Genomic DNA, 16234 nt, shown 5'->3' on the forward strand with positions numbered 1-16234 from the left:
CACTTGTCTCACTTTGATCATTATTCTACACTTGCATTACACTAACACCACAGCCTCTCATATAATTTGGATGAATTGCACTTGATCGACTTTTAAGCAAAACAATTTGCCGCCCACTATAGGGTCTTGGTGTTTACAATCGTTCGAAAATCATGTCTACCCAAACAACCATATCCTCTTCCTCCATTCCTCTCATTTCCTCAAAAAACCTTCCTCCACCACCAGGCGGAGCTCTCAAGAAACTTCCGAGGCACCAAAGAAAAACACCTCTCCGGTCGCTACCCAAGAATTTCAGGTTCCTCATGTACTAATTTCCAATAACGAGCTCTTTGCTATTATGAAGAGACTGGAACGAAAAGTCACTAAGGAACAGGAGGACAACAGGACGGTACTCAAGAAATGGAAAGAATTAAGGTGGAGATCCATAAACCTTAGGAAGTAGCACCCTTGATCTTGCAACCAAAGATCCTAAACTTTAAAAATATAGGATCCTCAGGAAACCGTCGTGACATAGGATCCTCAATGTTGGCCCATACCTCCTCTTGGGGTGCAGCTCCAAAAAAGCAAGCTCATATGATGTACGATCCCAGCGGAACCTTTGATACTCCCAATAACAAGGATCCTAGTAACTTTGTAAATAATAATACTTTTAATGCTAACTCTATGGATGTTGATGCACGAATAAGCCCGGTCATGGCCAAGAAACTTTAGTAGTTAAGGGAGGTGATCTCAAGTGTGCCCGGGGTGGTCCAACCTACACTGGAAGTTTCCCCAACAAGCCATAAGATCTCAAGATTTTCCTCGGTGATTGTTGTTACTAAAGTCCCAAAGCGCTTCGAAACTCCCAGCATGAAGCCTTACGATGTGACTACAAATCCTAAAGAACACGTGGCACAATATAGGGAAAGAATGTAAATCATCCCCATTCCCACACAATTAAAGGAAGCTTGTCTATGCAAGGGTTTTTGGCTCGACCTTCACAAGATCAGCCTTGAAATGGATACTAAATGTTCCTCCTTACTCTATTACTTCATTTGCACATTTAGTTAATATTTATAACAACCAATTTTCTTGTAGCAGAACATTCGAAAAGATCATTAGTGATCTCTATCGGGTGGTTTAGGATTCTAAGGAATCCCTCAGGGATTTCTTGAACAAGTTTGGCAGGGAAGCTTTGAGTATCCCCAAAATTAACATGGAAACTGCCACAGAAGCCTTCAAAATGGGATTAAAGAAAGACTATCCTTTCTACAAAGATCATGTAATGACTCCATGCAAAAGAATGGGTGAAGTAAGGAGCAGAGAATTAAGGTTCATAAGGCTCGAAGAAGACAAGGAAATCCAAAAGAGGAGAACCCACAAACTCCTATGACAAACCCAATAGGAAGGCCGATTCTTCGGCCCATGTATCCTATAAATCCAATCCTTGATTATCATAGGGTCAATGCCCATGAAACTAAAGGGGAGGAAGAAGAATTTCCAAAAATCACTGATTACTATTTTTTGTGGATGTCTCAGGTTTAATATTCACTATTCAAGATCTTGGAGACAAAGAAAGATGGCCAAGAAAGAGAGAAAAGTCCACCATATGGAAAGATAAGTCCAAATGGTATGCATACCACGAGGAATTTGACGACATTATGGAAGATTGCATAGCTCTCAGAAAGGATATCAGTTACCTACTTAGCAAGGGATGCCTCAAGGAGATTCTTGGAAGTAGAAAAGAAAGATCCAATGAAAAGGGTTAGGATCATCGTAAGATCCCAGAGAAACTGGGATCCCCTCTTGCAGATGCCAAGGTAATCAACCTGATCTCTGGAGGATCTAACATTTGTGTGTAACACTGTAAGTTTAAAAACAATTTTTCGCATTTTATAAAAACACAAATCATTTAACATTCATAAAAGCATTAATATTTGAAACTCAATCCATGCTACATAAAAATCCTGAGATCTAATAACATAAAAATCCCGTGTGTGTGTACTGATCAAGTCGGCGCCTTCCCACGGTCATCACTAGTACCTGAAACAAATAACACCAACACTATAAGCACAAAGCTTAGTGAGTTCCCCAAAATACCACACATAACACATATTAGCCACTCGAGGCTATAACTCTGTGGTTCCGTAGACCCTACTTTGTGAACCCTCTGGTTCTAATCTCTGTGAACCTTCCAGTTCCAACTCTATAAACATGCACAACATAAATCACATAGAAATAATGCACTACAACACATAACATACATATAGCATACAAATACTCTGTCACATAACTCTGATTACCTACTCAAGGTAAAGTATAGTGAGAAGACTCACCTCGCGTATCTCGATAACTCGCAAATCCCGGAAATCACTCGCGCTCGATCCCCCGAGCTATAATCCTCCTATAACACAATACATCTCTAATTAACACTTTCACAACTAAGGTTGACTACCCCTATCAAGTCAACACTGGTCAATGGTCAACGGTCAACGGTCAACTTTGACCGGACTTGGCGAGTGCACTATAGCGACTCGGCGAGTCTATACGCATCCACTGATTCCCTGGGATCCTCTCTCGACACGTCAAGTGTTTTCGTAACTTGACGAGTTCCACCTGGCATGAGTTGCGGGGCCACCACGACTCAACTCGCCGAGTCTCAAGAACAACTCGGCGAGTTCCAGCTTGACTCAGTCCACCTGTCAACCCTCTCTGACTCTCCCTGACTCACTGAGTCAACCCCTTAACTCTGCAAGACCACTCGCTGAGTGGTTATGGACAATCTTCATGCTACTCGCCGAGTCTGTTCTTCAGACTCGGCGAGTCTATGCCATACATAAACTCAAACTCACTCCTAAGGTCAGATCTGTTCCAATAACTCATAGATCCTGTCCTTCCAAGCACATACATCACGTAAAGTTACTATCTCGGTGCTCATGCAAAGGTTCAAAGGCCTTATTTGATGATATGGTCTCTAGAATGCTATTCTAAGCTCATGGCCTCCATTAACACTCATAAAGCTTGAGGGAAAAGGGTCTCTGGACCCCTTTGGGCCCAGATCTAAAGCACCAACACGTGAGGAGGCCAATTACTCCATGGATCATTCCACAAAGACACCCTAACTCTAAGATTTACACCAAGGACTGAGAAAGGAACAAATGGTTACCTCAAATGAAGTATCTGAGCTCAAGAATCACTGGATTAGCACCTTCTTTGGTCTCCTCTTGCCTTGATCCTCTTCTATATGCAAAAACACCCACAAATAGTCAAGGATCTTCCTCTTCTCTCTCACAACACGCTCAAAGACTCTTTAGGGTTCTCTCTAGGGTTGGTGGCCGCAAATGACGGCCATAAGCCCCTTTAAATAGGTCTCATACCCTGGAAATTAGGGTTTCATTAAACAGCATGGACTCGCCGAGTCCACATTTTGGACTCGCCGAGTCCAGACGCGAACCCGTGCCCAAGCCGCGATCATACTCGGCGAGTTTGAGCTCCAACTCGCCGAGTCTCCTCACAAATCACAAAAATTATAAGAATAATTAATACCTGGGAATCCGGGCTGTTACATTGTGGCACCTCTTATTCTGCAGCAAAAAGACATGCCAAAGTGTTGAAAATGGAGAAAGAAGAAAGACCTCAAAAGAAGGCATCAATCACAAATGAGAAGGAGATTACCTTCGATGAAACAGATGGAACAGATGTCCAGGATCCTCACTACGATGGACTGATGATCACTCTTCACATCGCCAACTATTTTTTTAAAAGGATCCTTGTTGACAAAGGATCCTCAGTTAACATTATACTCCTAGATGATTTGAAAAAGATGAACATCCCCGAAGCCGAAATAGTTAAAAGATCCTCTGAGCTAATAAGATTCAGTGATGAAACAAAGGATAATGTTGGCGAGATAAAGTTACCTATCTACATAGAGGGGGTAAACTCTATGCAATGCTATTTTGTAATTGATACATTATCCACCAATAATGTTATACTAGGTAGACCATGGATCCACAACATGAAGGTTGTCCCCTCAACATACCATTAATGTGTTAAGATGTCCACTCCATGGGGCATAGTAAAGATCACATGTGATCAACAAGAATCCAAGGAGTGCTACAATACATTGATGAAATCTTCAACGGTACCATGACAAACATAGAAATTAAATTAGGGGCACGAGGTGTGCTTGAAACAAGAGAGCATGATGTAAAGAAGGTGCTGATGAACCTCGTTGAATTATCAATACCATAACAGATCAAACAAGAACTAATAAAGTTGCTAAAATATTGAAGAAAAACATTTACCTAGAAGCATGAGGATATGAAAGGTATAGACAAAAATATTATATCTCATAAACTTAACATTGATCCTTCTTTCATACCAATACACCAAAACCGAAGGAAGTTTTCACCTAATATAAATCAGATTATCCAAGAAGTAGAAAAACTTCTCAATACAGGGATGATCAAGGAAGTGATGTTCCCTAGGTGGCTAGCCAATGTGGTCGTAATATAAAAGAAGAATGGAAAATGGCGAGTATATATGTATTATACAAACCATAGCAAGTCTTGCCCTAAGGATCCTTTCCCCCTACTACACATAGATTCCATGATAGATGTTACGGTCGACCATGAACTACTAATGCTTATGGATGCATCAGCAAGGTTCCAACAAATTCAAATGGAACTATTTGACCAGGAGGATACCGCGCTCATAGCCCCCAACATGTATATATTGATACACCGGTATGCCTTCTGGTCTTAAAAATGCAGTTGCAATGTTCCAAAGGCTAGTTAATCGGATGTTCAAGGACAAACTGGGGACACCATGGAAGTCTTCATCGATTACAATTTACATGGCGGTAAATCAAAGAAAGATGAAGATCATCTCACGGTATTGAAGACGTCTTCAACATACTAGACTAATACAACATGAATCTAAATCCTTCCAAATGCCACTTTGGAATGAGATTCGGCAAGTTCCTTGGATACATGGTGATCAAAAGAGGAATTAAAGCAATCCCGGAGCAAATAAAATCCATCATCGATTTAACATCTCCATCCTTGACAAAGGGTATTCAGAGAATAACAAGAAGAGTAGTAGCATTAAATAGGTTCATCTCAAGATCCTCATAGAGGTGCAAACCTTTCTAGGATCTTGAAGAACAAAAGGTTTGAGTGGACTAAAGAGCAAGAATATGATTTTCATGAAATTAAAAATTATTAAACTTTTTCACCCATTCTGGTGAAACCAATCCTCATATATCTTTTAGTATCCTCTAACGTTGTAAGTGTTGTTTCAGCCAAGGATCATAATAGAGACCAACATCCCTTCTACTATGTAAGTAAAAGTCTCTTGGATCCTGTGACTAGGTATTCCCATCTTGAAAAACTAATACCTACATTAGTGACTGCATCTACAAATTAAGACACTATTTTGAAACACAATATACATGTAAGAACTAATTACCCCATTAAGAATGTTATGCGAAAACCAGAGATATCATTTAGGATGGAAAAATGGTATGTAAAGCTAAGAACATATCACATCAAATATGAACCGAGATCATCAATAGAATCACAAGTACTAGCAGACTTTGTGGTTGATTTTAGTGATTATCTACAACCTGAAGCAGAGTTGGAAAGCAATGAACTCCAAAAAAAGCATGGGAAGATGTACACTCTTCACTGATGGATCCTCAAACTTTAGAGGAATAGGTTTGGGGATCATACTAAAATTGCCAAATGAGGACATCATACCCCAGGCAGTCAGTTGTGAATTCAATGCAACCAACAACAAAGCTAAATATAAAGCATTAAACATGGGATTACAGTCGGCCAAGAATCTTTAGATCATGGATCTTCGGTTATTCGTTGACTCCTTATTATTAACTAATCATTTTAGTGGATCATGTGCAGTAAAAGGTGAAAGAATAGCACTCTACCTCCAAATCCTCAAAAAGTTGGCCTCCGAATTTGAAACTTTCAACCTAAGTCAAGTCCCCAGATAAGAAAATGATGAGGAAGGTGCACTAGCCAAAGTAGGATCTTCCCTTAGGATCATGCCAGAAGTTAGGATCCATAGAACCCATATCTTGATCCCAGCTATAGAAGATCCCTCCAACAAAATAGATAATCGCAACGACCATGATAAAACAACCAGCATAGCAAAAATCGAGGATCCTAATTCTCAACCACTTCCTCAGGATCCTACTCGTCAGGATCCCAACATTCAGGATCCTACGCAATACTCCAAATATTGGATCCCTTCCATTGTGGAATATCTCCAAAATAGAACGTTCTCAAGAAAAGGGAAATTGATAGAGCATTTAGGATGAGACGATTTGTGATGATCCAAGGAAAACTATACAGGAAATCCATGGCATGCCCATATCTGAGATGCTTAGAAAATTACAAGGCTTCAGAAGTCCTAAAATATATACACAAAGGTGTGAAGGACGGGATACTACTAGCCAACAATGAAAAAGGATTCTTTCTTGCATGCCCAAAGATGTGATGCTTGTCAAAGACATAGAAACATCATTCATTGACCTGTAGAACCATTGCATCCTATCATTTCCCATTGGCCATTCATGAAATTGGTAATAGATATAGTTGGTAAGCTACCAAAGGCTCCTGGTGGAAAGGTATTCATGCTAGTGATGACGGACTACTTATCAAAACGGATATAGGCTAAAGCCTTTGTTTAGGTACGAAAAAAGGAGGTAGTCTCATTTATCAAACGTAATATCTTGACCAGGTTTGGGATGCCTGCCGAGATCATATGTGATAATGGATCCTTGTTCATAAGCAAGAAGACTAGAGACTTTTGCACCAGCTGGAGAATTTATGATGATAATGTCCACTCCGATTCACCAACAAGCTAATGATCAAGTTGAATCCAGCAACAAGATCATCGTCAATAATTTAAAGAAAATATTAGATGAGAATAAAGGAAGATGGGCAGATGAGCTTCCTTTCGACATATGGGCAAATAACACCACTTCATAAATAGCCATTGGCCAAACTCCATACTCCTTAGTGTTTGGAACAGAATCCTTACTGAAGTAGTGATCCCAATGGAAAGATACAAATTGTAGGATCAAGAAAACAACGATGGGATCCTAACCCAAGATCTTGACATTATCGATGAACTGAGGGATCTTTCCAGTATCCGCATTGATGCTCATCAATAAAGGATCACTAAAACATATAACAAGAACATCAAAGTCAAAATATTCCAGGTAGTTGACTTGGTCCTTAGGAAGACATTCCAAAATGCCAAGGATCTCAGTGCATGCAAATTGGCAGCTAAATGGGAAGGACCATATCTCATTGATTCAAAAGATGGAAAGGGGCATATTCCTTAGCTTCCCTTGAAGGGAGGATTTTTCCAAGATCCTTGAATGTCATTCATCTAAAGGCATGCTTCATGTAAGTTGCATAAATCGATTTTGATGAACTCAAGGTACATGCTCTCTACCCTCTACTTTTATCTGATCTTTTTATTTACTCTTCCAAAAATCGTTACTAACTTAAGCATCGGAGGGGCGTTAGCCATGATAATGCCCACCCAAAGCTAATGTTTGGTATGCACAGGAACTCAAGGATGCTGACATGCAAGGATCATGACATTCAAGGATCCTAACACTCAGGGATCCCAATAGATACATAGTTCTATGATCTTAACGATTGCAATATGCAATTATCTGAAGGGTGTTGAGCACTATAACAACCTTAAGGTGCATATACAACCCTAGATGCTTTGGATCTAAGTTTTCTCTAGTTTTACATGCAAATAATTTTTCCAAAGCACGAAGCGTAATCTAGCATACAACATGACATATGAATTATAAAACTAGTTATAAAATTACCTCTAGCTTGATGTGTTTGGCCATTAAGAACTTAGCAACCCAAGTGTGATGCCTCAAATGGTTCACAAAACACCACCAACAATTATGAGAACTTGAGAGAGAAAACTATGCACTCAAAATCGGCTCTATGAACTCTAAGAACACAAAGGGTAACCGATTATAGGCCATGGGGTCATATATATATATATATATATATATATATATATATATATATATATATATAGTGTAGGAATCCAAGAGTCATGGATAAACCCTAATCTATACACTTTGGGTTATGATCCATATCTCATGTGAGCTAACTCTTCATGGAAACTTATATAAACTTAGCCCATCATGGATCAATAGCCCAAACCATATATAGCCCAAACCATATATATATATATATATATATATATATATATATATATATATATATATATATATATATATATATATATATATATATATATCATTGATTTACATAATCAGTCCCCGTTAATTTAATTAGTCTCTTTTTCTTACTAAATTAATTTCAAATTAATTCTTGATCAATACTAATTAAAAAACATGATTTCATATTAATATATTATACTTGTAATATATTAATAAATCATAAATAACCTCTTTCTCAAATGTTCATCCTATCAGATTGTTTTGGTGAATGCAACTCAAAATGGGCCATGTTACTATCAGGTCAAGTACATACCAATTATAGTTATGGACTTAGACACCTTAGTCAACAATCTCCCACTTGGATAAGTCTAATAACTATATCTTCCGGTACGACTTTAGGAACCGACTAGCAATCGTAGCTCTTAAAATCCGTTGTCGAACTCCGACCCGCCATTTTTGATAAGGGATCATATAATCTTTTATTCTTCAAGATATCGTGTGGACAAATACATGGAACATCACTTATTGTCCAATAGTTTGTTTCCCGATTCCCGATTTGTTTGACATAGAACTTAATCAAACACATCAATTGAGTTCTAACCATGCTCGACACATAATTCAAAACAAAATCATCGATGGGACCAAGATATCGCTTTAATCCTCCAAGGATTAAAAGGAATAGATAAACTTCGACTCATATGCTTGTACTAACTACTCGTTAAATCATACACGGTAGCACGTTTTATAGCATCAAGTTACTGATATGGTCTCGCACTATCAATGTACATCCATCTCATAGTCAACAACTCATATCTCTTGGTTTGAAGACTATATGATATTATCATCTCACAATCACTCATGATAAATTCCATGAAGTGATTCAAGTGAGCGTAGGTTTAATCTAATACTCAGACCTTATGGGCACTCATGAATGTTGTAGCAAACTTTGATATGCCTAAACACTTTAGACAATCTACAAGCCAAATTCACGACAGTCTTGTCTCAATGCCTACTTCCAAAGTATGATCGACTATGGATAGTTTGAATATTTTAATTATTCTGAAAGTCAAAACATGCAAACTGAAACAATAGTAAACAATTGACACAAGATAGTAACTTCACTTATAAATAAAAAACCATTTATTTAATCATTGAAACTAATTACATTTATTTAATCATTATATTTTATCTATTACAAGTTTCTAGATAGCTATCTAATCAATGAAACTAATTGCATTTGATCTATTATAAGTTTCTAGACAACTATCTAATCATTGAAACTAATATCGTCCTTCAGCCCGATCTTGGTGACAGGGATTATTAGAACCAAATTTGGTCTCACTAGAATAGGATCTCTTAAGAGACTTTGCCTTGCGACTCTTAGAAGGATTCTTCCTCTTCTTTCCTTTTCTATGTCCGATTGCTAAGACAGGGTCAGTAGCAGTAGGAGTAGGAGTAGTAAAAACATATTTACCTTTGAGACTACTTTCAGCAGTCCTCAAAAGGTCTTGAAGCTTGCTAAGATTGACCTACTCCTTGTTCATATGATAGGTCATACGGATCTGATCATAACAGGGAGCTAAAGAGTGTAGAATGATATCTATGGCCAACTCTTCATCGAAGTTCACATTCAACTTCAGCAAGCAGTCCACAAACCTTTGCATTTTCTGCAAGTGCGTCGTAATGGACTCTCCATCCTTCATCTTTGTTGTTATCAAGGAGGCAATAATTTCATACTTTTCCTTACGAGCACTTTGATGGTATCTTTCCACCAAGTCTTGGTACATCTCGAAAGGGTAGTAGTCCCTATAGGAATTTTGGAGTTCAGCCGACATAGTGGCCAAAAGACACCTTTGTGGCGTCTTTCTCATTAGTCCTATATTCAGCGATCTCCTCAGGAGTGGCAGTGGACTCATCAATCTCCTTAAGCTCTTTGTCAAAGACATATTCCTTTTCCTCGTAGTGAGTGACCATCCTAATATTCCGAATCCAGTCATTGAAGTTCGAACCATCAAAGATGACTCTCCCACACAAGTTCATGACAGAAAAAGAGCCATCAGGGTTTGAGCCAGAAGCGGTGTTGGAAGACATCTAAAAAGAAATAAAGAAAAAGTTTAGATTAGATAATAATCCTTAATATAACACCCAAAAGAAATATTAAGTCTGGGACCCAACACAATATTTTACAATTTGAAAGCGGGATGTCGTAAGCCAATTGCAAAATATTTGGAGGTAGGTAAATGACGATTTAACAATTTCCACCATGAAAAACGAAATTGATTATTATTTTTTAAATGAATTGAAATTCCTAGATTCCTTTCAGATTCATTGAACTTTTCAATGGCCTGTCTAAATCTTGATTATGCCCTTCAAGTTTGTGACTGGGATACCGAGGATCACTAACAAGGTGTGAATAACCATGCAAATGTGCTTGGCACAATCGATGTCATTTATCACCTAATCAATGTGTCGGTTAACCACACACGCTCCATTGATCTATGACAAACATCAAACTACCCTTTGCCACCCTTACTAGTCCAAGTTAGTGTGCCGGTTAACCACACACACTCCACTAACGACTTTAGCAAGGTGCAAAGTGAAATTTAATGGGATAGCATCATTTTCACATTTTCCTAAAGTAACTAAGATTAGGAATTTAATAAAACATTTAGTTACTTTATAATTATCATTATATTTTTAACGAGATTTAATGTCCTATCCTACCAGATTGGCTAACAACCCTCCACCACTCAACGAACTGGTGCGTGAGAGTGGACACCCATTAAACCACCATTTTATAGGCAGTAACCTTATACCCTCCCCCCCCCCCTTATAGACTGACTTCGTGAATGAGGCCTACTAACGGTAAGACTGACTTGTCTTATATATATATATATATATATATATATATATATATATATATATATATATATATATATTAAACTTATAATATTATAATAGTATAAGTGTTGAATTTTAAACTTTTAAATTTCTGGGGTTTGGAATTAAATGTTTCATTAGTGAGACTTTACAAATTCCAAAACTTGAGGGAAAGTTTTAAAACTCTTCAAAACTCTTCATTTCCATAACTTATGAGTTTAATGTCATTTTTAATGGATGAGGCTTTTTATGTTCCATAACTTGAGGACAAGTTATGGAAGTCATTAAAAGCATGTAGATCAATTTTAACAAGTAAATTATCATATAATTTAGGACTGGTCTAACCAAACTTGTAAAGCAAGATAATATCAAATCAAGAGTTTACAAATAATTTTGTTTTTCATATAAACCAACAACTATCTTAAAATTTTGACAATTATCTTCTAACTGGATGAGTACAATCACTACTAAATCAGAAAAAAACAGATTTTATGATACAAAATAGTTTGTGGTAGTGATCCTAGTCCAATATAGGCCAAAAACCCGAAAATTTGCCATCTGCCAGTGCAACTCATCTAGCCAGGCTTTGGACTCATCGAGATAATCATGAACTCATCGAGTTCATCAATGTACTCGGCGAGTTCAGCCTGGCAGAAAGCCATTTTCAGTTTGCTTCAACTTTGAACAATCAAATAAGCAACAATATAACAGAAACTACCTTAGGCTCTGATACCACTGAAGGGTTTGAGCACTATAACAACCTTAAGGTGCACATACAACCCTAGATGCTTTGGATCTAAGTTTTCTCTAGTTATACATGCAAACAACTTTTCCAAAGCATGAAGCGTAATCTAGCATACAGCATGACATGTGAATTATAAAACTAGTTATAGAATTACCTTTTGTTATAGCTTGATATGTTTGGCCTTTAAGAACTTAGCACCCTAAGTGTGACTAAAATGGCTCACAAAAAAACACCAACAATTTGGAGAACTTGAGAGAGAAAACTATGCACTCAAAATCGGCTCTATGAACTCTAAGAACACAAAGGATAACCGATTTTAGGCCATAGGGTCATATATATATATATATATATATATATATATATATATATATATATATATATATATATATATATATATATATCATGGTTGCAGAAATCGGGATTAATCGTGGATTAATCGCTTGCCGTTCTCCAACCGTCAAGGATTAAGGCATTAATCGGAAATTTAGGATTAATCGGGTTTGGCGGGATTAATCGGTCAACAAAACTCAAAAAATCAGAAAAAAGTCAAAAAAATCGAAAAAATGTCAAAAAATTGAAATTTTTTTTTAGAAAAATTCAAAAAACCAACTTTCTTTTTTTACTCCAAAATTTTCAAATTTTCAAAATTTCAAATATTATACCAAAATGTTCATATTTTCGTATTTCCAAATTTCCAAATTACAACTTTTCTAATTTTCTAATTTTGAAGTACTTGTTTTTTTATGATATATTAATATTTAATTAATTTTAATATTTATTAATAATTTATGGTCCCCGATTAATCCTCGATTAATCCCCGCCGAGACCGATTAATCCCTTAACACCAGTCGACCGTCGAGCTACCGTCAAACGATTTTTACAATATATATATATATATATATATATATATATATATATATATATATATATATATATATATATATATATATATATATATATATATATATATATATAGTGTAGGAATCCAAGACTCATGGGTAAACCCTAATCCATACACTTTGGGTTATGATCCATATCGCATGTGGACTAAGTCTTCATGGAAACTTATATAAACTTATCCCATCATGGATCAATTGCCCAAACATATATATATATATATATATATATATATATATATATATATATATATATATATATATATATATATATATATATCATTGATTTACATAATCAGTCCCCATTAATTTAATTAGTCTCTTTTGATCACTAAATTAATTCCAAATTAATTCTTGATCAATACTAATTAAATAACATGATATCATATTACTATATTATACTTGTAATATATTAATAAATCATAAATAACCTCTTTCTCAAATGTTCATCCTATCAGATTGTTTTGGTGAATACAACCCAAAATGGACCATGCTACTCTCGGGTCAAGTACATACCACTTATAGTTTTCGACTTAGATACCTTATCAACAGTATCCTAGTAACTACAAATAGAGACTTATCATCTCTCCTACAATTAAGGGTACTTGATCCCCTCTAAGGTCTATAGAGTTACTTATATCTTTTATATGAGTTAAGGTTTCTACACCTCGTTTGGACGCCCGAAATCTTGTTGTGTGATGTGAATAAGGGGATCATTTCACACTTCAGTGACTTGACAACCCTCTTATTTTTGAACATATGTTAAGATTCTGACGGTTAAACCTAAATTTTATAACATTGACGTGTTGTCTTAAGTTGGGATTTTCCCCAGTAATTTCCTAAGGTTTATAACACTGACATGTTATCTTTAGTTGGGATTTTCCCCCATTAACTTCTTAAGGTTTATAACACTGACGTGTTATCTGTTGGGTTTTATGCATAAGAAACATTCCTATGTGCTCATACAAACCCTAATGCTTGGATCTAGGTTTCTCTATTGAACATGCTTTGATTCCAAGACTTACAAACCTTAATCTAGCATACAAATAACAAAAAGAACATGTAGAATCAGATCTAGATGTTTACCTCTTCAAATGTTGGCTTAGATCTTCTTTTCTTCTTCTCTTGAGCTTAGAGTCACAAATGCAACTCCTCTAATGGTTCACAAACCCCACAAGCAAGAAGACAATATGAGAGAGGGAGAGAGAGGCTAGAATTCGGCCTAGGGTTCTCTTAGAATCAAGTGGTAGCCGAAATCAATGCCTTGGGGGGGTCATATTTATACTTACAGGTTACTAGGGTTTCAGTCTAAACCCTAATGGACAGCTTAGCCACCAAGCAGCCCAAGGAACCTTCTGGAATAAGGCCCTGGACGAAAATATGATGGATACCCATCATAATTTCGTTCCCCCTTAAGTCCATTAGCTTTCCTTAACCCAAAACTCAACTATCATACATTTGACAGTTTATACCCCTTTATTTAATTAACCTCTTTTGGTCACCAAATTAATTCCTAATTAATTTATGACCAATACTAATTAAATAAATATGATTTCTCCTTTAATATATTATTATTATTATAATATATTAATAAATCATAATACTCTCTCTTTCTCCTTAAATTACCTTGTCAAGTTGCTTTGGAGAAGGCAACCCAAAAGGACCATGCACAACCGGGTCAAGTACATACCAAATATAGTTACGGGCTTAGACACTATTCCAACAGTCTCCCACTTGGATAAGTCTAGTAACTATATCTCACATACGACTTCAGAATCCGATTAGCAATCGTACCTCTTATACTTTTCTGTCAACTCTGATCAACTTGTCCTTTAGATAAGGGATCATATAATCCTCTGTTCTGGATATCATGCTGACAATGCTTATTGTCCAGCAGGAGTTCCTTGATTTCCGATTTGTTTGACATAGAATTTAGTTGAACACATCAACTTCATTCTGACAGGGCCCGACACATAAGTCAAACCAAATCATCAAGTGGCCAATATATCACTTTTATTCTCATAGAATAAAAGGAACAGATCAACTTCGACTCATATGCATCCATTATTTACTAATTAAATTACACACAATAATGCATTTTATAACATCAAGTTACTGATGCGTTTACACATTATCAATGCATAACCAACCAGCAAACAACAATCATATCTCTAAGTTTTAAGACTATATGATGTTATCGCTTTGCAATCACTTAAGGTAAAACACCACGAAGTGATACAGCAAACTCGGGTTTATTCCAATGCTCAACTCATATTCATAAGCACCCATGAACTTTGCAGCAAACTTTTGCTATGTCTAAAACCTTTTAGACAATCTACAAACAATTCATGACAGTCTTCATTCATATCTACTTCCAAAATATGACTGACTGTGGACTATTTGAATAATCCTATCATTCAGGAAGTCAAAACATGCAAAATTGAAACAATAGATAAATAACCAACATAAGATAGTAACTTTACTCATAAATAACGCAATTTTATTTATTCATCGAATGTCAAGTACAAACTATCTATTACACATTTCCTATCTAATCCAAACTTATATCATCCTTCAGCCCAATGCTCCTAGCGTGCTGCAAGTGACTGACCCTACTCAGTCCCTTCGTAAGGGGATCTGCTGGGTTTTCTTCTGATGATACCCTCTTCACAACGAGGAGTCCCTCTTCTACCTGATGTCTGATAAAATGGTATTTTCTGTCAATATGTCAAGATCTACCATGATCTCTCGGTTCCTTGGTCAAGCCAATGGCTCCTTCATTATCATAGAAAATTTCCATCGGCTCTTTTATGGATGGCACAACTCCAAGGTCTCCAATGAAGTTCTTCAACCATATAGCCTCCTTTAACGCTTCGCTCACCGCAATATACTCTGATTCGCACGTTGAATCAGGTACGGTCTCTTGCTTGGAACTTTTCCAAGTCACTGCTCCTCCATTTAGGGTAAAGACCCAGCCCGACTGCGATCGGAAGTTATCCCGATCTGTCTAAAAACTAGTGTCAGTGTACCCTTGTACCCTTAAGTCATCACTCCCACCGAGGACTAGAAACCATTTCTTGGTCCTCCGAAGGTACTTAAGAATATTCTTGACTGGAATCCAATGATCTCTACCAGGATTCCCTTGATATCTGCTGACCATGCTCAAAGCGAAGGCCACATCAGGGCGAGTACAAGTCATAGCGTACATGATAGAGCCTACTGCGAAAGCGTAAGGTACTCGGCTCATATCAGCTATCTCTGCCTCTGTACTTGGGCTCTGAGTCTTACTCAGCTTGGTATTGCTTTGGATTGGTAACTCCCCTTTCTTGGAATTTTCCATACTAAAACGCTTTAGTACCTTATCCAAGTATGTATCCTGACTGAGTAATATCAATCTCTTTTCCCTGTTTCTTACTATTCTTATCTCCAGAATATAAGCAGCCTCTCTGAGGTCCTTCATAGCGAAACATTTCCGAAGCCAGGACTTGA

At 36.9% G+C, this 16234-nt stretch overlaps 1 protein-coding gene across 1 annotated transcript; it reads left to right on the forward strand.

The window, feature by feature from the left end:
- The first annotated feature begins 3595 nt into the window (after positions 1–3595).
- Positions 3596–4024, forward strand: LOC145049687 (uncharacterized). Its single transcript, XM_078998062.1, has one exon. It carries the CDS (start codon positions 3596–3598, stop codon positions 4022–4024), a length of 429 nt encoding a protein of 142 aa, XP_078854188.1.
- Positions 4025–16234: the final 12210 nt, after the last annotated feature.

The sequence above is a fragment of the Lactuca serriola genome, chromosome 5, assembly GCF_051521515.1.
Source record: "Lactuca serriola cultivar US96UC23 chromosome 5, Lser_US96UC23_V15, whole genome shotgun sequence".
Classification (NCBI taxonomy): Eukaryota; Viridiplantae; Streptophyta; class Magnoliopsida; order Asterales; family Asteraceae; genus Lactuca; species Lactuca serriola.

Excerpts from the sequence above, each read along its gene's own strand:
- LOC145049687 (XM_078998062.1), top strand. The coding sequence starts at position 3,596 with ATGGAGAAAGAAGAAAGACCTCAAAAGAAGGCATCAATCACAAATGAG.